The sequence below is a fragment of the Thecamonas trahens genome (assembly GCF_000142905.1).
Source record: "Thecamonas trahens ATCC 50062 unplaced genomic scaffold supercont1.37, whole genome shotgun sequence".
NCBI lineage: Eukaryota > Apusomonadida > Apusomonadidae > Thecamonas > Thecamonas trahens.
The window spans coordinates 122,273-142,275 of record NW_013657643.1 but is presented as its reverse complement, the minus strand read 5'-3'; the positions used below and the strand labels follow the sequence as shown (position 1 = coordinate 142,275).

General features: G+C 65.3%; 8 protein-coding genes across 8 annotated transcripts in view; 4 read left to right on the top strand and 4 right to left on the bottom strand.

The window, feature by feature from the left end:
- The window catches only part of AMSG_07757 (Ras guanine nucleotide exchange factor A), a gene marked incomplete at both ends in the record, with an annotated part of 4,157 nt that extends 4,116 nt beyond the window's left edge, over positions 1 to 41 (bottom strand). The window contains one exon of the mRNA XM_013900368.1: positions 17 to 41. Coding sequence (XP_013755822.1) covers positions 17 to 41 — 25 coding nt within the window. The remainder of the gene's footprint in view (positions 1 to 16) is intronic.
- A 66-nt stretch (positions 42 to 107) lies between these two features.
- On the top strand, positions 108 to 580 carry AMSG_07756 (uncharacterized protein; the record flags this gene model as incomplete). The annotated part of the gene is made up of 2 exons (XM_013900367.1): positions 108 to 546; positions 570 to 580. Exons 1-2 carry the CDS (start codon positions 117 to 119, stop codon positions 578 to 580), a joined length of 441 nt encoding a protein of 146 aa, XP_013755821.1. The 5' UTR covers positions 108 to 116.
- Positions 581 to 611: 31 nt separating this feature from the next.
- Positions 612 to 3,994, bottom strand: AMSG_07755 (uncharacterized protein; the record flags this gene model as incomplete). Its single annotated transcript, XM_013900366.1, has 3 exons — positions 612 to 3,354; positions 3,589 to 3,707; positions 3,764 to 3,994. The coding sequence occupies 3 exons, from the start codon at positions 3,992 to 3,994 to the stop codon at positions 612 to 614; spliced, it is 3,093 nt and encodes a 1,030-aa protein (XP_013755820.1).
- Positions 3,995 to 4,077: 83 nt separating this feature from the next.
- AMSG_07754 (uncharacterized protein) lies at positions 4,078 to 4,365 on the top strand (the record flags this gene model as incomplete). The annotated part of the gene is made up of 2 exons (XM_013900365.1): positions 4,078 to 4,185; positions 4,216 to 4,365. The coding sequence occupies 2 exons, from the start codon at positions 4,078 to 4,080 to the stop codon at positions 4,363 to 4,365; spliced, it is 258 nt and encodes an 85-aa protein (XP_013755819.1).
- Positions 4,366 to 4,416: 51 nt separating this feature from the next.
- AMSG_07753 (tetratricopeptide repeat protein 25) lies at positions 4,417 to 6,793 on the bottom strand (the record flags this gene model as incomplete). Its single annotated transcript, XM_013900364.1, has 3 exons — positions 4,417 to 5,405; positions 5,450 to 6,322; positions 6,409 to 6,793. The coding sequence occupies 3 exons, from the start codon at positions 6,791 to 6,793 to the stop codon at positions 4,417 to 4,419; spliced, it is 2,247 nt and encodes a 748-aa protein (XP_013755818.1).
- A 56-nt stretch (positions 6,794 to 6,849) lies between these two features.
- Positions 6,850 to 8,418, top strand: AMSG_07752 (26S proteasome non-ATPase regulatory subunit 4; the record flags this gene model as incomplete). The annotated part of the gene is made up of 2 exons (XM_013900363.1): positions 6,850 to 6,911; positions 7,308 to 8,418. The coding sequence occupies 2 exons, from the start codon at positions 6,850 to 6,852 to the stop codon at positions 8,374 to 8,376; spliced, it is 1,131 nt and encodes a 376-aa protein (XP_013755817.1). The 3' UTR covers positions 8,377 to 8,418.
- A 617-nt stretch (positions 8,419 to 9,035) lies between these two features.
- Positions 9,036 to 18,378, top strand: AMSG_07751 (uncharacterized protein; the record flags this gene model as incomplete). Its single annotated transcript, XM_013900362.1, has 5 exons — positions 9,036 to 12,571; positions 12,652 to 16,267; positions 16,522 to 16,734; positions 16,769 to 18,297; positions 18,330 to 18,378. 5 exons carry the CDS (start codon positions 9,036 to 9,038, stop codon positions 18,376 to 18,378), a joined length of 8,943 nt encoding a protein of 2,980 aa, XP_013755816.1.
- A 90-nt stretch (positions 18,379 to 18,468) lies between these two features.
- The window catches only part of AMSG_12101 (uncharacterized protein), a gene marked incomplete at both ends in the record, with an annotated part of 8,931 nt that continues 7,396 nt past the window's right edge, over positions 18,469 to 20,003 (bottom strand). Inside the window, one exon of the mRNA XM_013900448.1 lies at positions 18,469 to 19,408. Within this exon, the coding sequence (XP_013755902.1) occupies positions 18,469 to 19,408 (940 nt within the window). The remainder of the gene's footprint in view (positions 19,409 to 20,003) is intronic.

Below are 20,003 nucleotides of genomic sequence, written 5' to 3'. Positions count from 1 at the left end.
GGATGGGGGGCAGTACGTGGCGTTGTCGGCAGGTGGGCCATTGTCTTACTTGGGTGAGAGAGGCCCGCACGGGGGGGTGGGGCGGTGGTGGCGGCGGAGTGGTGGACAGCGGACCGATGGCTGCGGCAGGGAGCGGATCAGGGATGGAGGCGCGGGACGGACTGGTGCAGCGGAGTGTGGCGAGTGGTGGCGATGACGGTGGTGAGGGCGGCGGCGAGGGAACAGTCGGGTTCTGCCGGACCAACGCTGGGCGAGCTCGTCATGGCGCGTGCCCGTGCCGGCCGCGGGAGGATCAGCAGGGCGCGCTGGCCGGCGGCGAGTGCGGGCACGCGGTGGCGCTGGCGCTGCACTGCGCGCGATGCGCCGATGTCGAGAGCTGCGAGCATGTGCGTAGCAGCAAGGACGGTGGCGGCGTGGTGCGGTGCAGCGAGTGCGGTTTGGCGCTGACCAAAGAGCAGATCAAGGCCGGGAAGAAGCTGGCCAAGATTCGGGCCAAGGCTGAGAAGGCGGCGGCCAAGGCGCGGGCCAAGGCCGACAAGCTCAAGGGTGCGGTGCGAAGCGCCAAGAAGAAGCGGCTTAACAAGACCGACTGAGGTGGCTGTGGTAGTCTCTCAGATGTGGTGGGTGTACGCGGTGGTGGCGGCGACGATCTCGTAGCCGAGCGCTAGGGCGCCGGCGAGGCAGACGCCGGGCTCGGCGCTGAGGACAACGGCGGCGTTGAGGGCTAGAAGGAACGGGAGGACCAGGCCGAGGGGATAGGGCCCTGGGGCGACGGCGCGCAGCAGAGCGCGGGCGTGGAATGGGGCGGCGGCGGCGAGGCGAACAAGGTCTAGTACTGAGAGGCCGCCGCTGGCCACCAGCGGGTCGAGGGCGGCAGCGAGAGCAAGAGCGGCGACAACCGGGGCGTAGCGGCCGGGGCCGGCCAGCCAGGTAAAGCCAGGTGACGGGATGAGGAGGAGAAGGAGCGGCGCAAGCGCGATGCCAGTCGCCCACAGTGGCGACTCGAGGTAGGCGCCCGAGACGACAGAGGCAAGGACGACGGCGGTGGCGACGGCAGCGTTGGTGGCTAGCTCGTACGCCTGGTGCAGCGCGAGCGGAGTGCCCGATGCGAGGGCAACGCGGGCCATGACCTGGGCGGCCGTCCGTAGCAGCGCGGCGAGCACAAGGTGGGTGCCGGCAAAGAGGCCCAGAAGCGAAGCGCCGGCGTGGCGGCGCGGCCGCGCCTGGAGAAAGAGCGGGAGGCGGTGGAGGTGGGCGACGAGCGCGAGCCAGGTGAGGGCCTGAACAACAGCCAAGCCGGCGTAGAGGCAGAGGATCCACACGTGGGCACCGGGAACAGGGATGCGGACAAAGCCCGCAAGAGTGAGCGCCAGAGCGCCACCGATGCCGAGCAGTAGGAGCACTTCGGGAATGGGTGGGAGGAAGAGACCGCCGAGGCCGAGGCCGGCGCAGACGCCAAAGAGCGCGAGCCAGGCGTGGAGGCGCGGCAGCGGGAGGAGGACGACCGAGCCAAGGCCGGTGAGCGCGGCCCATACGAGCCACAGTGGCCACTCGAGCTCGGGATCCGGATGCAGGAGCGCCGATGCCGGAGCCTGGGTCCCGAGCGAGGTCGCGAGCTGCATTAGCGGGCGATGCGCAGAGGTGACGCCGGGCATGGGCGGCTGCAAGACGAGGATGGCGACGAGGCCGACGACGGCGCAGGCATGGGCGCGGCGGAGGAACGAGAGCTCCGGCTTTGGCCAGGTGGCAATGAGCCAGGCGAGAGCGGCAGCGGCAAGCGGCGAGAGACCCAAGCGCGAGAGCGGTGCGTCAAGCGCCGCTGACGTCGCCCATGCAGCAACGGCAAGGACGGCGTCGACAGCGGCCGAAGCCAGCGAGCCGCGCGAGCGGCGGCCACGGACTAGAGCGAGTGAGACAAAGACGACAACGCCGGGGAGCGCCGAGTAGTCGATGAGCACGATGAGCTTGGCCACAAAGATGGCACGCCAGAGAGCGTCGACCGAGGCGGCGCGGAGGGAGGCGCTCATCCACTCGGTAGCGGCGAGGGCGTAACCGACAGCCGAGGTGGCGGCGACCAGATAGGGAGGATAGAAGAGTCCGATAGTGGCCGGAACGCCGGCCTCACCTGCATAGAGCACGGTCTCGGCGGCAATAAAGACAAAGGCGAGGGCGAGGAGCCGCTCGCCGGTCCACCCGTTGGCGGTGCCGGCCATGGCGAGAGCAGCGTAGAGGGCAAGGCAGATCAAGACCGGTCCGAGGCCGGTGCTTGTGGCCGCAAGCGTGAGTGCAACTGGACCGAGGAGAAAGCCGAGGAGGAGGTATGCACCGACGCCTGCAGAGAAAACAAAGCAGGCGCGCGAGAGCGGGCGGCCGGAGGCGTAGGCGTCGACGCCGGCGATCGAGGTGCCGAGGAGGGCGGCGGCGGCAAGGAGCGAGCCGAGAAGGAGACCAAGAGTGGCAGCAGCTACGGCGCCGCAGATGTGCATGGTGAGCGCCAGGGCGTTGGCGGCGCGGAGCGGGAGCGGGAGCGGGCCAAAGGCACCCAGCGCAGCAGCGGCTGGGAGGACAGCGGTGGCGACAGCAGCCTCGGCGGCGACGCCGGCGGCGATGGAGGCCCACGGCTGCGGGAGGGCCAGGTAGTGCATGTACGAGCGGAGAACAATGGCATCAACAGCGACAGCGACGAGGGCACCCAGCGCAATGGCGCACACCAGCAGCCGCAGCTGCGACCAGCCGGCGGTGAGCGAGGTGTGCATGGCGCGGACGAGGAGCCATGATGCGACAGGGGCGGCAGCAAGGAGCAGCGCGTTTGTCGCGCCGCGCCAGGAGAGCAGAGCGTGTGGGCCAGCAAGAGCGATGTAGGCAACGAGTGGGAGAGCGAGGCCGTGGCCGCGAAGGAGCCAGCGGGCAGGCGGCGGGAGGCGGACGCCCTCGACATCCATGCCGATGAGCGGTACGAGGCAGAGTGGGACGAGGAGAAAGCAGGCAAGGGCACCATCCGGAACAAGTGAGAATAGAGCCCATGCCGAGAGGGCGGCGCCCGAGAGCGGGGCGAACATCCAGGCCAGCAGGCGAGCGGTGGCGGCGTCGGTCGGGGCAGTGAGCGGGTTGGCAGCCAGAGCGGCGGCGGCAAAGGCAGCGACCTGAGCGGGCATAGCAAGGACGAGGAGCGAGTAGAGGATGGAGAGCGACATGAGATGGGCAGCAGAGGTGATGAGCAGGACGGTGCCAGCCAGGGCCGAGGCTGCGATGAGGGCGTAGACCAGTGGGCGGGCGGCCGATGCCGGGAGGGCCGACGACGGCGACGAGGCGAGGCCGACGAGAGCGCAGGCGCATAGGACGAGGGCTGCCAGGCTGCGCCCGCCATATAGGGCACACACTGCGCCCGGGACGGCCATGGTAGCCCATAGCCACAGCATGAGGTGGGCGGGGTGGGAGGGGGGGGGAGGGGGAGGGGGGAGGGGGAGGGGGAGGAGGGCACCTCACTCGGTGGCAGTGGGTGGGCGGAGCGGAGTGGCAGAGGCTCGGGTGGTTGTGGCTGGGGATGGGAACGGGGATGGGGACGGGGCTGGGTGTGGGCGAGGGAACAAAACTGGTGGGCAGGAGCGGGGTGGGGATAGGCCGGGCGCATCGCGGTCGGGCTCGGGCTCGGGCTCAGGGTACGGCTCGAGCGAGTACGGGTACGGTTCGGGTGAGTACAGCTCCGGCTCGCAGCGCAAGGAGCGGGAGCGGGAGCGGGAGCGGGAGCGGCGGCACCGCAGACATGGGTCGAGCCGGAGACATGGATCGAGCCGGAGGAGGCACGGGTCGAGCCGGCGGCATGGGTCGAGCCGGCGGCATGGGTCGAGCCGAAGGCATAGGTCGAGCCGGAGGCATGGGTCGAGTCGATCTCGTCATGGGGGCGAACGCCATCGTCGTCGAGACAGCCATCGATCGAGTCGCAGGAGCAGGAGCAGGAGCAGAGAACGCTCGCTGGAAAGTCGTCGAGCACCATCACCTGGCCATCGTCACAAGAGTCACCAAAGCCTGAGAACAAGCCGCAGGAGAAGGAAGGAACGCCACGATTCGACGCTGGAGATGCTGGTGGGGCCAAAGGCCGACGCGGGACGCGAGCGCAGGGTAGCCGATAGCAAGGCCCGGGCGTCGCAGGCTCGGGCGGCGGCCAACGATGATGGTCTCGTTGCCGTCGATGTTTTTGCGGGGCGGAGCCACGAGTCTATCCACGGCCAGATCCGGGCTGCCAAGGCCAGGCGCGAGGCGAGGCTCGCTCGCAAGCGAGAGCGGCTCGGCAAGCTGGCTGCCAAGGCAGAAGCTAAGGAGGCCGCGCAGATGGCAGCGCTCAAGCGCTCGCTCGGCCTCGAATGATGGAATGAATAAGAGGGTAGGGTGTATAGGCAGGCTCGTGTGTGTTACTCCTTACTTCTTGCGGCGGCGGCGCTTGCGGGCAGAGGGCGCGCCGGCCGGCGGCTCGGGCTCGGCAGTTGGGGGCGCGGCAGACACCTCGGAGGCGGCGGCGGCAGAGGCGGCGGAAGGCTCGGCGTCAGCGTCGGCGTCGAGGGCTGCCTTGACGGCTTCGTACTCGTCCTGGGTCTCAGGCGCAACCGGGATGGAGGAGGCGACGGCAAGGCGGAGGTGCTCCTCGTAGAACGGCAGAGCCGAGCGCGGGTCCTCGAGGCGCGAGAGCGACTGAGCGAGGAGCAGGTTTGCGCGGAGCTCTCCCTTGACGTCCTGGACGCCTCGGGCATGCTCGAGGGCAGTGTCGCCGGCCTTGATGGCGTCCTTGAACTTGCCCATCTCAAAGTAGCATCGGCCAATGTCCACGTAGGCACGGCCCTCGTCCTCGGGGTCGGAGGCGACCTCGGCCTGGCGCTCGAAAAAGTGGATGGCCTTGGGGTAGTCGCCCATGACGCGGTAGGTCCGGCCGAGGTTGCCGAGCGCACGCAGGGTGGCGTCGGCGTAGCCGTACGCGCCCGAAATATCGAGGTCCTTGCGGTGGTGGATGGCAGCCATGGTGAGCTTGCCGAGGGCAAGGTATGTGTTGCCCATCGAGCAGTAGAGGTTGCCCAGGATGCGCGGCTTGTCAGCGAGCTCCATGGAGCCGACACGGGCAAGGAAGTTCTTTGCGAGCTGGAGGCCGAGCTCGGGCGAGTCGTACTCGAGGGCGTTGTTGACGTTCTCCAGCGTTTGGATGGCGTAGCGGGTTGCCTCAAAGTAGGCATCCTTGTCCGAGGCGCCGACCCGCGGCGCCGCCGGAGCCACGGCGTCGCGCGGGCGGGTGCGGAGACGGGCGCGGCCAGAGCGGCCGCGGGCCGAGGCGGTGGGCGCGGGCGCGGGCGTGACGAAGAAGGGCCGGACGGCGGCCGCGGGCGGCGAGCAGACTTGGGCCCGCGAGCGTCCTCCTGGCGCTGGCGAAGCTCGTGCTGGCGCTTGTAGATTGGCTTCTGCTGACGCCAAAACTCCTTACGGGCCTCAAGATAGTTGATGCCGTCGACGATGGCCGACGACATGGCCTTGTTCTTGGTGAGAATGGGTCGGAACGAGTCGTCGAGCAAGAGCTGGGCAAGGTACTCCTTGTCCGCTGACAGCGTGCCGAGCAGCTGGCGGTCTTCCTTGCGGACGTGTGGGTCGTTAAGTTTGGCGCTCTCCGTGTCGACGAGGTCGTTGATGGCACGCGGCTGGCGGGTCGACTCGGAGGCGAGCGCCGAGCGCGCCGACGACGTTGCCCGGCGCTGCGAGAGCTCCGGGTGAAGCCGGGCCGAGAGAGTGTTGAGATCGAGCTGCGGGACAGCCGACGACGGAGTGGACGGTGCCGGATGTCCGAGCGCCCAGCCGCCAGGTGAGTCGCCGACGGCCGAGCCGGCCGTGGATGGGCGCGAGTCGCCGAGCGAGGCAAACGAAGGGCGGGTGTTGGCCTTGGGCGGGGGCGCAATGACGGCATCGTCTGAAAGCAGCTTGAGGCCCTCGTTAAAGAGCTTGGGATCGGCGGCAGGGTTGCGCGACCGCTTCGAGACCGCGGCGGTCGCGGCCTTGCGGGCCTTCATCTCGCGGACAAAGTGCTCTTCGCCGGCCATAGTCAAGCGGTGCGACTCGGGATCGCCGATGGCGTTGAGAATGGCCTGCCGGCACTTTTGAATGCCGAGGCGGAAGGCCTGGACGTCGGGGCGCTCATTGTGGCCGCGGTGAAAGTAGACGGCAGCCAGCTCAAAGTTGGTGGCGGCGTAGAGCGCCTCAGCCTTGGCGAGCAGGCCCTTGTACGAGTCGCGAACAATGGGCGGGCGAACGTCCTCGACCTCCTCTTGCACGGTGACGTCGACGACAACGCCTGGCTCGACGTACATGGCGGCGGCGCCGCCGCCGGCCTTCTTCTTCTTGGGCGGGCCGGATCCGCCGGGCTGCATGTAGTTGGACGGGATGCCGTCGTCGTCGTCGTCAGGATTGTCGCTTTCTCCCAGAGAATGAGCGCCCGCTCCGCGTCGAGCAGCGCCTGCTCCGGGTAGCCGAGCATGATCCAGCACTTTGAGCGCGAGACGAGGACCTCGCGGGCCATGGGCGACTTTTGCCACTTGCCGAGGTGGCCGTACAGCTCGAGCGCGCGGGCGTACGACTCGATGGCCTTGCGGGCCTCGTTGCGTGCCAGCAGCACGTCGCCCTCGGTGGCGTAGGTGACAAAGGTCGATGCCGCCATCTTGGCCGACAGCGGCGCCGCACGCTCGCCCGGCACGCCGTCCTTGACCTCACGGGCCGCTGACGCCAGCTGGTTGCGGTACATGGACGCCATCTGAAACTCGTCCATCCCACGCATCGTTGTTCCCGACGTCGTCGCACTCGCTCCGCTACCGCCCGACACAGATGGTCCGCTCGGCGCCAGGCCACGCTCCTTGTCGCTCCCGACGCCGCTATCGCCATTTTCCGTTGCCGTTGCGGCCATGATGGGCAGCGGGGGAGCAGGGGAGGGGGGGGGGGGGGGGATAGAGAGGAGAGAGAAGGGGTGAAGGGGAAGGGGGAGGGGGAGGGGGAAAGGCTGTGGTGGTGGGCGGTGTGGGTGGTGTGGGTGGTGTGGTGTGGTGGGTGGGTGGAGTGGTGGATGTGAAGGGAGTGGGTGGAGTGGGCGGTGCGGGTTGGGTGGTCGGCCAGGGGCCAGGGGGTTGGGGGTGGGGGGTGGGGTAGTAAAAATTTTACAGGTGTCGGTGAACTGAAAGTCGCGTTTGGAAGCGCGGGACGGATGGGCGCGACCTGTCAGTGGGCGAGGAACGGAAGGCGAAGCGAGGCGAGGCGAGGCGAGGCGGGGAGGTGGGAGGCGGAGGCAGACGCGACTCGCACGCACACGGGACGGGAAGCAAGGACAGGATGGAGACTACTATGGTGTGCCTGGACAACTCGGAGTGGATGCGCAATGGCGACTTTGTGCCGACGCGGCTGGTGGCGCAGCGGGAGGCGGCGTACGACGCTGGAAAGGCCAAGCTCATGGCGCACCCGGAGAACCTTGTGGGCATCATCTCCATGGCCGGGTCGTCTGCACGGGTGGTGACCAACCTGACCAACGACGAGGGCCTGCTGTACACCTCGCTTCTCAAGGTGACGCCCGCGGGGACGGCCGACTTTGTCGCCGCCCTCCAGGTCGCCCAGCTCGCCCTCAAGCACCGGCCCAACCCCATCCAGCGCCAGCGCATCCTGCTGTTTGTTGGCTCGCCCGTAGTGGCCGAGACGCCCGTCCTCGTCAAGCTCGCCAAGCAGCTGAAGAAGAACAAGGTCTCTGTCGACGTCGTCAACTTTGGCGAGACTGAGGCCAACGTGGAGAAGCTGGAGGCCTTTATCGCCGCCGTCAACTCGGGTGAGTCGTCGAACTTGCTCAACGTGGCTGCCGGCGAGACGCGCAACCTGCGCGACATCCTCTTTTCGTCCGCCATCATGGGCGGCATTGGCGCTGGCGCCGTCTCGGGTGGCATGGATGACGACGTTGCCCGCGCCATCGCGCTCTCGCTGCAGGAGGCGCAGAGCTCGGCAGGCGCCGCCACTGGTGCCGGCGACGCCGCTGCTGCCGCGCCTGTTGCTATGGACGACGACATCTCGTTCCTCACCGAGGAAGAGCAGATCGAGCGCGCCCTCGCCATGTCGCTCGCTGACTCGGCACCGCCGCCGGCCGCCGACGAGCCGGCGCCCATGGACACTGCCCCTGCCGACGAGCCAGCACCCGCCGACAACAACCCCACCGCTGTCGCCGACGCTCTCGACGACCCGGACCTGCTGGCCACCCTTGCCGGCCTGCCCGGCCTTGACGCCGAGACGCTGGCCTCCATCCGCGGCGCCATGCAGGACGACCCGAACGACAACAGCGGGAACGACGGGGGCGATGGGAACGGTGGGAACGACAACTAGGGTGGAAGCCAGTAGGGGGGCACGTAAAGACTGCTGAGGTGAGCTAGACGGAAGATCGATGCCTGCGTTCACAGTGTGGTTGATCAGAGCGATCTTGCAGGCCGAAAAATCGGGTGATGCTTACTATGGCACCGTCTTTGGTTTGTGGTGGGCACACTCCCTTCAAGACGTACTGCTGACGACTGCCATCGGTGTGGAAGGGGTGTCTAACAAGATCGTTACGCGGTACTGCGATGCAGCTGGATGTGGATTGGGTGTGTGTTGTGTGATAGAAGATCAGATGGAGCAAAAAAGGTGGAGGGAATGCTCTGATGGATCAATGTGTGCTCTGCTTGTGCTGTAGCCGGCATCGGGGAGAGTGCAAGAGTGTGGGAGCAGACGGCTGGATAGAGGAAGTTATGATGCATGCAAGATCGAGGGTAGTACGTGTATGATATGCCGTGTGCAGGCATGGTTTCGGCTTCCTAGATGGCTGGGGCTGACCTCCTTCCTGGCCCATTCACGATTTTGGCGCCAGCTTTCGCGCCTTTTCCTTCGGCGATGTGAGCGAACACACCAGCCGAGTCGTCGCGACATGGCGTGTGGCAGAGGTGCGACCACCACACGCGGCAGACGCAAGCAGAGAACGGCACGAGAAGGGCGTGGAATTGGTGTGTAGCATGGAGGAAGTGTGGGAAGAAGCTTACAACCGTGCGGCAGGCGCCGGGGCCGAGGGCGGCAGCGGCGAGCTGAGCCTGGCCCACCTCCCGCTCGGCTACCTCCCGCCTGCGGTGCTGCAGCTGGACTACTTGCGGGCGCTGGACGTGTCTGGAACCAAGGTGCAGGAGCTGCCTGGCGAGGCACTGCTGGCGGTGGATGGGCCGCCGCTGGAGACGCTCGTGGCCACCGGCAACGCTCTCGACGCGCTGCCTGATGGCGACGCCTCCGAGTGGGCTGCCGTCTTTGACCGTGGCCTTTCCAAGCTTGAGCTGGCGGCAAACGCGCTGCGCGTCCTTCCGCACGGCCTTGTTGCTGCCATGCAGGATGCGCGCGCACCAGCCGGTCTTCGCGAGCTCAATCTTGCCATCAACTGCTTTGCGGACTTTCCGCTCGCTAATGCCACGCGCACCGCGCCGTTTTCATCGCTCGTCAAGCTCGATGTCTCACACAACCCTCTGACTGATCTTGGACCGGCACTGAGTCTGCTGCCGGCACTGGAGCGGCTCGACGCTTCGCACTGTGCGCTCACCACGCTCTCACCACACATCGGCGCATGCGCCTCGCTCCGAGTCCTCTTGCTGGCGTTCAACAAGCTGGGGCGGCTACCTGCGGAGATCGGCGCGCTCACTGCGCTCGACACCCTCGATGTGGCAGCCAACAAGCTGGCACAGTTGCCACCGCAGCTGGCGCTCTGCGGCGCCTCGCTCCGTGTCCTGGATCTGCGGTCGAATGCGTTCTCACAACCTCAGCCACTGGTCATGCGCCCGCTGGCAGCCTCGCTCGTGCGGCTCCTCGTCCACGGCAACCACGCCGAGTTTGACGACCCTGCAGCTTGGCGAGACATCCTTCCTGATGGTGTGGTTGTTGGAGGAGAGCCGCTTCCACCAACGCGCCACAACATTGTCTCGCGAGGCTTCGATGCCGACGGCGATGCTGTCGATGCCACGCTCCGCAGCCTCGCCCACTCGCTGCGGACCGAGACCGCGCGTTCGGCGGGTGCCACGACTGTCATCGAAATGCTCCAATCGGAGATGATTGACGCGCTCCAAAACCAGGTCAAGGAGCTGAGCACTGCCCACCTCGCGGCATCGACTGAAATCCAAAGCCTTCGCGAGCGCCTTGCCGCGCACGAGGGCTACGACGCTGGAGCATCTGCCAGCCTCTCTCGTATCGAGCTTGCGGCGTCGCATAGCAGTGCGCACGCGCAGGGCGCAGCCCGGCGTGTTGACGAGCTGACTTCCGAGATTGACCAGTTTGCTGCCATCAACCGGCAGCTCGAGGCACGGGTCCGGGAGCTCGAGGCAGAGCTGCAGAGCGCTGATAGCGTACACCGCAGCGAGGCCGCGAGCCGGCGCCGATTTCAGGAGCTGTCACTCGAGCGCGATGAGCTTGCTGCCGACAAGCTGCGGCTCAAGACACAAGTCCGGGAGCTCGAGGCGCAGCTGGGGGACGTGCTGGAGGGTCTTGGTGGAGAACGCGACTCGTACGCTGCAATCAACTCGCAGCTGTCGGCGCAAGTCCGCATGCTCGAGACCAAGCTGAAGGAGGCAAGTTGGGCGAGTGCCAGCGCCAGCAATTCACAAGTTGAGTTGGCCAGGCTTCGGGCTGACCGGGATGCTGCCCTCCTCGAGGCCGGCGAGGCACGCGCAGCGACAGCAGAGATGGTCGTGGAGTTGGGCCAGCTCCATACCGATGTGGTGAATCAGGAGAAGGCGTTTGAAGCCAAACAAGCTGAGCTCACTACTGTGGCGGATGACCTCATAGTTGCGCTGGACGTGGCGCGGGAGGAAGCTCGAAAAGCAGCGACATCTGCTGAGGTTGCCCGGGCTGAGGCCGCCGAGTTCCGAAGCCGCAACGCCGAGCTGGAGGTAGCGCTGGCAGACATGCTCAATCTCATGAGCGAGGTCAACGAGGCGGAGGCCGGCGCGAGTGGAACGATTGCGTCTCTCGCGCACACTGCCGACGAGCCAGTGATAGAAACCGAGGCCGAAGCCTTTGTGCGTGAGCACGATCGCGTGTCTCTCCTCATCGAACAGGACAACCAGATCGTGCACAGGCTCGCTGAGTCCAAGCTCACGCCACCGACCTTTGATGGTGCAGTCTACCGTGAGTCAGCCGGCTCGGGCTTGGTCTCGCTAGCAGCGATCGAGGCTGCGGTCGAGCATGTCAAGACTTCGTACATGGTGCCGCTCAACAAGGCAACGCGCGCCAACCGCGGCCTGCGGGCCAAGTTGCAAGAGAGCAAGGTTCGGTGCTCAGAACTGGAGAGCGAGCTTGAGCAGACGCGCAAGCGACTTCAGACCATCCGGAAGCGCGCAGCTGCACGCAGCGACGCTCGGATGCGGGCAAAGAGTCGCGCACCGAGAGTAGACCCCGAGTCACATGCAGAGGGCGACGGCGTCGCTGAGCTGCGCGATGCAGAGGCACAAATCCGCGCTGCGCAGCGCGAGCGTGACAGCGATGCAGCGTCCCAGCTGGCTGCTGAGGTGGCTGTGGACGTCGCTGTGCTCGACGAGCTGCGTGCTGAGCGGAAAACGCATGTGCTTGCGGCGGCTTCGCTACGTTTGCGACTGGACGACTTGGAGCATCAAGTTCGCGAGGTGATGAACGAGAGTCTGCCAGAGGATGCAAAGTGGACGGCGGATCCGTCGCTCCCTGCGCTGGAGCAGCTTGGCGCGTTCGGGATGGCTGTCCGCGAGGAGCTGCATGCCAACGATGAGCTTGTACTTCGACTTCAAGAGACGATTTCCGAGCTCCTCGCTCACCAGACCGAGCTTGAGGACACGGTGGCAGGTGCTGCGACTCTTCTTGAGCTTCCCGACTCACGCCCGTCGGCAGTTCTCGACGGGGTGGCGTTGCTGCAGCAGGAGGCGGCAGAGCTTGGGGCCCGAGTGGCCACGCTCGAGTACCTCAACGTCTCGCTCGACGCATCTGGTGCGGACGAGCTCTCAGGCGAGCTTATTGCTCAAAACGAGACACTACTCGAGCAGCTTCAGGGAGCACGCCAGCAGCACGCCGCTGAGGTGGCTGCACTCCAGGAGGTGATCGAGGAGAAAGAGCTGAAGCTCCAGGCACTGTCGCGCACGTCAGATGCCCCGGATGTGGCAAAGCTCAAGCGAATCAAGGACCTCGAGTCTCAGGTGGATCAGTCTGAGCGGATGTGCGACGGATTGCGAGCCGAGCTTGCGCAAATGCAAGAGAGTATGCCAAGTGCGGTCGTCGCGGCGTTGCAGGATCGGGCAGTTGGCCTGGAGGCCGAGGTAGCAGAGATGGAGCGGATGTGCAACCGGCTGCGGGCCGAGCTCGCGGAAGAGCGAGCTAACAAGGCGAAGCAAGAACACGGTAGAGGGGCATCCCAGACATTTGTCACCGAACAAGAGTTGCGGGCCGCAGTTATGGAGCTTCCGGACATTGGCCGCCACCGTCCAAAGCGGGCTCGAGTTATGCATGCGCCGAAGACGGCATTGTTCAATGCTGCAAGTGAGTTTGATGACGAGTTGAACCGACCGCGAGCGGACGAGCAGATGGAGGCTGAGCTGGCAGAGGCGCGGGCTGCCAATAGGCGGCTCAGGTGAGGATCGCGGAGCTCGAGGACGAGCTCAACCGGCCGCGGGCTGCCAATGAGGCGGCTCAGGTGAGGATTGCGGAGCTCGAGGACGAGCTCAACCGGCCGCGGGCGGACGAGCAGATGGAAGCTGAGCTGGCAGAGGTGCGGGCTGCCAATGAGGCGGCTCAGGTGAGGATTGCGGAGCTCGAGGACGAGCTCAACCGGCCGCGGGCGGACGAGCAGATGGAGGCTGAGCTGGCAGAGGCGCGGGCTGCCAATAAGGCGGCTCAGGTGAGGATCGCGGAGCTCGAGGACGAGCTCAACCGGCCGCGGGCGGACGAGCAGATGGAGGCTGAGCTGGCAGAGGCGCGGGCTGCCAATGAGGCGGCTCAGGTGAGGATCGCGGAGCTCGAGGACGAGCTCAACCGGCCGCGGGCGGACGAGCAGATGGAAGCTGAGCTGGCAGAGGCGCGGGCTGCCAATGAGGCGGCTCAGGTGAGGATTGCGGAGCTTGAGACCGAGCTCAACCGGCCGCGGGCGGACGAGCAGATGGAAGCTGAGCTGGCAGAGGCGCGGGCTGCCAATAAGGCGGCTCAGGTGAGGATCGCGGAGCTCGAGGACGAGCTCAACCGGCCGCGGGCGGACGAGCAGATGGAAGCTGAGCTGGCAGAGGCGCGGGCTGCCAATGAGGCGGCTCAGGTGAGGATTGCGGGGCTTGAGACCGAGCTCAACCGGCCGCGGGCGGACGAGCAGATGGAAGCTGAGCTGGCAGAGGCGCGGGCTGCCAATAAGGCGGCTCAGGTGAGGATTGCGGGGCTTGAGACCGAGCTGCAGCAAGCCCAAGCCAGCAACGAGGCTGATCCTGAACTCGCGGCGGCCCAGGCGCGGATTGCCGAACTCGAGACCGAGCTGGAGCAAGCTCAAGCCAGCAACGAGGCCGATACTGAAGTCGCGGCGGCCCAGGCACGGATTGCCGAACTCGAGACCGAGCTGGAAGCTCAAGCCAGCAACGAGGCTGATGCTGAACTCGCAGCGGCGCAGGCACGGATTGCCGAACTCGAGACCGAGCTGCAGCAGGCCCAAGCCAGCGACAAGGCCGATGATGAAATCGCGGCGGCCCAGGCACGGATTATCGAACTCGAGACCGAGCTGGAACAGACGTCCGAAGTGGCCAGCAAGCTGCAGCTGCGCCTGAAGATGCAGGACACGCTCAACGAGTCGATGGATGACGTAGCCGAGCTGCATGAGGCCGAGATGGTCGAACTGCAATCGCGGATCACCGAACTCGAGATCGAGCTGGAACAAGCGCAGACCAGCGACGAGGCCGATGCTGAACTCGCGGCGGCGCAGGTGCGGATTACCGAACTCGAGACCGAGCTGCAGCAGGCCCAAGCCAGCGACGAGGCCGATGCTGAACTCGCGGCGGCGCAGGTGCGGATTACCGAACTCGAGACCGAGCTGCAGCAAGCTCAAGCCAGCAACGAGGCCGATACTGAAGTCGCGGCGGCCCAGGCGCGGATTGCCGAACTCGAGAGCAAGCTGGAGCAAGCCCAGAACAGCGACGAGGCTGATGCTGAAGTCGCAGTGGCCCAGGCACGGATTATCGAACTCGAGACCGAGCTGGAACAGACGTCCGAAGTGGCCAGCAAGCTGCAGCTGCGTCTGAAGATGCAGGACACGCTCAACGAGTCGATGGATGACGTAGCCGAGCTGCATGAGGCCGAGATGGTCGAGCTACGGGCGCAGATCGCCGAGCTTGAGACCGAGCTGCAGCAGGCCCAAGCCAGCGACAAGGCCGATGCTGAACTCGCGGCGGCCCAGGCACGGATTGCCGAACTTGAGACCGAGCTGCAGCAAGCTCAAGCCAGCAACGAGGCCGATACTGAAGTCGCGGCGGCCCAGGCGCGGATTGCCGAACTCGAGACCGAGCTGCAACAAGCGCAGATGAACGACGAGGCGGATGCTGAAGTCGCGGCGGCCCAGGCACGGATTGCCGAACTCGAGATTGAGCTGCAGCAAGCTCAAGCCAGCAACGAGGCTGATGCTGATCTCGCGGCGGCCCAGGCGCGGAGTACCGAACTCGAGAGCAAGCTGCAGCTGCATGAGACCGAAATCGCGGCGGCGCAGGCGCGGATCACCGAACTCGAGACCGAGCTCGAGCAGACGTCCGAAGTGGCCAGCAAGCTGCAGCTGCGTCTGAAGATGCAGGACACACTCAACGAGTCGATGGATGACGTAGCCGAGCTGCATGAGGCCGAGATGGTCGAGCTGCAATCGCGGATCACCGAACTCGAGACCGAGCTGCAACAAGCGCAGATGAACGACGAGGCCGATACTGAAGTTGCGGCGGCCCAGGCACGGATTGCCGAACTCGAGACCGAGCTGGAGCAAGCTCAAGCGGCCAGCAAGCTGCAGCTGCGCCTGAAGATGCAGGGCACGCTCAACGAGTCGATGGATGACGTATCCGAGCTGCATGAGGCCGAGATGGTCGAGCTACGGGCGCGGATCACCGAACTCGAGACCGAGCTGGAGCAGGCCCAAGCCAGCGACGAGGCCGATACTGAAGTCGCGGCGGCCCAGGCACGGATTGCCGAACTCGAGATCGAGCTGGAACAAGCGCAGACCAGCGACGAGGCGGATGCTGAACTCGCGGCGGCGCAGGCGCGGATCACCGAGCTCGAGACTGAGCTGCAACAAGCGCAGATGAACAACGAGGCTGATACTGAAGTCGCGGCGGCCCAGGCACGGATTGCCGAACTCGAGACCGAGCTGGAGCAAGCTCAAGCCAGCAACGAGGCCGATACTGAAGTTGCGGCGGCCCAGGCGCGGATAACCGAGCTCGAGACTGAGCTGCAACAAGCGCAGATGAACGACGAGGCGGATGCTGAACTCGCGGCGGCGCAGGCGCGGATCACCGAACTCGAGACCGAGCTGGAACAGACGTCCGAAGTGGCCAGCAAGCTGCAGCTGCGCCTGAAAATGCAGGACACGCTCAACGAGTCGATGGATGACGTAGCCGAGCTGCATGAGGCCGAGATGGTCGAGCTACGGGCGCAGATCGCCGAGCTTGAGACCGAGCTGCAGCAGGCCCAAGCCAGCGACAAGGCCGATGCTGAACTCGCAGTGGCGCAGGCGCGGATTACCGAGCTCGAGACCGAGCTGCAGCAGACGTCCGAAGTGGCAAGCAAGCTGCAGCTGCGTCTGAAGATGCAGGACACACTCAACGAGTCGATCGATGGCGCGACTGAGTTGCAGGAGGCCGCGCTCGCCGAGCTGCAAGCCCAGCTGACAAAAGCCAGGCTTGAGCTCGAGCGCGAGCGCGCGGGCACGCAGACTTCAAGCCCTGATGATCAGTTGCAACTCCACGAGCAGGTTATGTCTCTCACCGCAGAGGTCAGTACACTCCACTCTGCTCTCGATGCTGCTACTGCCCAAATCCACTCCATGTCGACAGCGATTGACTCGTCCGACCTCACCACTCTCCGAGCCGAGCGCGACATCCTTCAGGCTGAGCTGGAGACTGCCACCCGCCGCATCCTTCTTGTTGCTGACCGCATTGCCCTGGTGCGCGGCTGCGATGGAGATGTCCTTTGGCGCGATGCCGCTGCCGGTACGCTAGAGCGCGTGCTCGGTGGCCTTGCGCTTGTCGCTCGGAGGATGGACGACGAGACGGATCGCCTTTGCGACGCTTGTTCCACTCACCGCATTGCCATGGACGAGATGCCCCCTCCTCACTCACATCTTGGCCGCCTAGCGCGGCTAGACGCTCTTGCAGACTGTCCTTGCTCGACGGGTGAGTCTGACCATGGTCTGGTGCTCTCCGCCACGAATGCCGAACTCAACGCCGTCCGACATGAGCTTGAGGCTGTACAGGTCGAGCGCAATCGTGCGCTGCGCAGGGCGGACGAGGTCGCTGCACAACTTCGGCGCTACCTGGCAGCTCACTCACCCCCCCTGCTGCGGCGAGCAGCGCCGCTGTGGATCTCGAAGCCAACGGCGCAGTTCTTCTCCAGATTGTCGCTGCTCTCATTAACGCGGGCCTCATCAGTGTCACGGCTGTTCCATTAGCGCTCTTAAGCACGCCTGCAGGTCAGGCGCGCGCCTTTGCCGCTGTCCACGATGCTGTCTTTGCTCTGGTGACCATAGCGGGAGTTGGCCGACTTGGCCGACTTGGCCGGCGGGCGTCGTGACGATGCCGCGTCGAGTGATGTCACAGTCCTTCGGGCGCGCCAGCACTCTCATTTGGCAGCCATTCGAGACCGTCTCAATGAGCACGTCGCTGCCGTCGAGCTCTCAGACCTTGTCTCCATGATTTCAGAAGTTTCGGTCCTCGTAGGCGAAGCTGCCGAGCTGGAGGACTCCCAAGCTGAGCTGCTACAAGCGAACCAGTCTGCGGCCCAGGCGACGCTAATTGAGCGAAACCGTGGCCTGCGCGAGAGCCTGGCCCAGTACGTTGCCAACGAGCGTGTACTCCGTGACACTATCCGCGACCTGGAGACAGAGCGGGACCAGTTGCTTGCGTCGTCGATCGAAGGCGCCGTTCGTGCGTCGACCCCAGGCTCACCAGTGGCGCCAGCCTCGCGCTCAAACTCAGAGGCCAACGCCTCTCTGGACTCGTCGGCTGTCATCATCGCATCACTCAAGTTTGAGCTCGAGACTGTCAAGGAGTATGCTCGCCAGCGCGATGCTCTCCATTTGGATCGTACTGCAGAGCTTTCACAGACTATTGAGAGCATCCACGGATCACAGGACCGAGGCGCGTCCACCATTTCGGCGAATGAGCAGGTCCGCGAGCTCACAGCGCAGCTGGCAGCGGTGGAGCTGGAGCTGGCTGACCTCCGCGCTGCCCATGAGCAGCTACGTACACTGCTCCTCAACCGGGTTCCGACCCCCGGACCCGACGACGAGGCTCGCCTTCCTGCATATGTCCGCGACCTTCTTGTTTTGCTTGGGCGGATGCGCGCGATGCTGCTGGCTGCTCGTGAGACGCCCACTCTTTCGGACGATGCTGTAGCCGAGATCTGTGATGCCTCTCTTGTTCACGAGAACTACGTGCTACACCTCTCAACCACGAGACTTGAGCACGCACTTGCCCATCTCGCCGTGGTGGCACGCTCGATTGCGCACGGCCGAGACGTGCCGGTGGCATGGCAAGACCACGCTCTCGATGCGCTTGTCACCCTCGCACGATCGCTCGGTCCAAACCATCCGGCCACTTCCGTCGCGCTGTACGTTCGCCTCACCCGGCTCATGCAGGATGCTCTCACACCACTGGCCGCGGAGCTGTCGACTGCACTACAGAACGGAGACGCTCGGAGCGATGCATCTGAGCTGGCAAGCTCGCTCCTCAACGAGTGGCGAGTTGCGCTTGCCACCTATGCTGATGCTGCGCATACCTTGCGACCAAGCATTGCCGGCGCGAGGCGGTCTATGGCTTCTGACGTCGAGACCGGGCGCACGCTAGAGATTGTCAAGGGCGAACTTGTGTGCATTCGCAGGGCGCTTGAGGCCCCGTCAGTCGCTAGCGCCGCGCACCACCTACCGGAGATGGGCTCGGCGTTTGAAGCCGTCGCTCGCCTCGAGTCGCGTCTCCGCGGCCTCGCCCCACAGGTTGCACACGCATCTGCGTCGGCACGAGTTCTTCGCTCGCCGCCGCGCAGGCCGCCAGGATCGACGTCGATGCGCTCCGCCTTTGTTGTGCCCGGAGGTATCATGCTGGGGTCAACACCGGCTCTCACGCCGGTGGTCGCTCGTGAGCCGACGTCACCGGGTCTCTTCTCGCCAGACTCACAGCTTCCACAGGAGCTCTTTGCCGACGAACCCGTCTCCGAGTGAATACATTGGGTTTAGTGGAAGCCAATGCGGGCGCCGGTGTGCTTGGTGCACATCGGCGGCGGATCGAAGAGCGCTGGGTTGGGCGGGAGCTCTGAAGTAAAGTCAAAGATGTGCATCTCTGAGACGATGACACCCTTTTTGACGTCGAGTGTCTGGGTACCGATAAGGTACGGGTCGAGGGACGACGAGACATACGCGTACGAGACGTACGTCGTGTTGGAGGTGGCCAGCTTCCACTGGTAGGCCTTGATGCCGCGGAAAAGCTCTTCGGCCTCGAGCGTGGCCTTGTCAAAATATGTCGGGTTGATGATGTACGTGACAGTGGGCAATGCAGTCTTTGTGCATGTCGGATCGCTGTTCTTGGGCGACGACGTGAGCTGCAGCATGTGCTCGACATACGGCTGGGAGGACATGGATCGGTACGCCACCTGGGTCTCTCCGATCATTGACGTTGAGTCGATCCGCTGAAGTCCACGGGTCATATCGACATTGGCCGCGCCGACATAGGTCGTGGCCGAGACCTGGTTGTTGCCTGCCAGCCGTGCAAACGAGAACGAGTACGTCTCCGGAATGACTGGAGGCTTCGGCGGGGCGATTGGGCACGCCACTGCAGACGCCCCCACAAATGTCGCCACACACTTGGCCAGACCGAGCAGCTTGAGCACCGGCGTGCCTGAGGCAGCCTCATCGCAGGTCAGCTCGATCACAGACTGCCAGTCCGACCCACACGTAGTCGAGTGCGCGCCACCAGAAGCCGTGAACCGGACACCCTGGCCCTGGGCCAACGGCGCTACCACAAGCTCACGGGCCGAGCCCAGCGGCTTGCATCCGCCTGCCCACGACTGGCACACGGCGGTGTTGGGCGCCTGCTGCGCACACGGCGAGGTATGCAGTGGGCCGCACACGTTGACCGTGTAAATCGTATCACCAGATGCCACCAGAACGTCATTCCTATCCCCCACAACACAGGACCACAAACAGGGTGAGTGGAGTGTGCTCTATCCAGACCAAGCCTTTCATCGCACAGCCGAGCACCCACAATGACCACGATCATCATGATCGAAACCACGATGACCAACCAGCACCAGCAGGGAGAGCACCAGCAGGGAGAGCACCAGCAGGGAGAGCACCAGCAGGGAGAGCACCAGCAGGGAGAGCACCAGCAGGGAGAGCACCAGCAGGGAGAGCACCAGCAGGGAGAGCACCAGCAGGGAGAGCACCAGCAGGGAGAGCACCAGCAGGGAGAGCACCAGCAGGGAGAGCACCAGCAGGGAGAGCACCAGCAGGGAGAGCACCAGCAGGGAGAGCACCAGCAGGGAGAGCACCAGCAGGGAGAGCACCAGCAGGGAGAGCACCAGCAGGGAGAGCACCAGCAGGGAGAGCACCAGCAGGGAGAGCACCAGCAGGGAGAGCACCAGCAGGGAGAGCACCAGCAGGGAGAGCACCAGCAGGGAGAGCACCAGCAGGGAGAGCACCAGCAGGGAGAGCACCAGCAAGGAGAGCACCAGCATTAAGAGCACCAGCAGGGAGAGCACCAGCAAGGAGA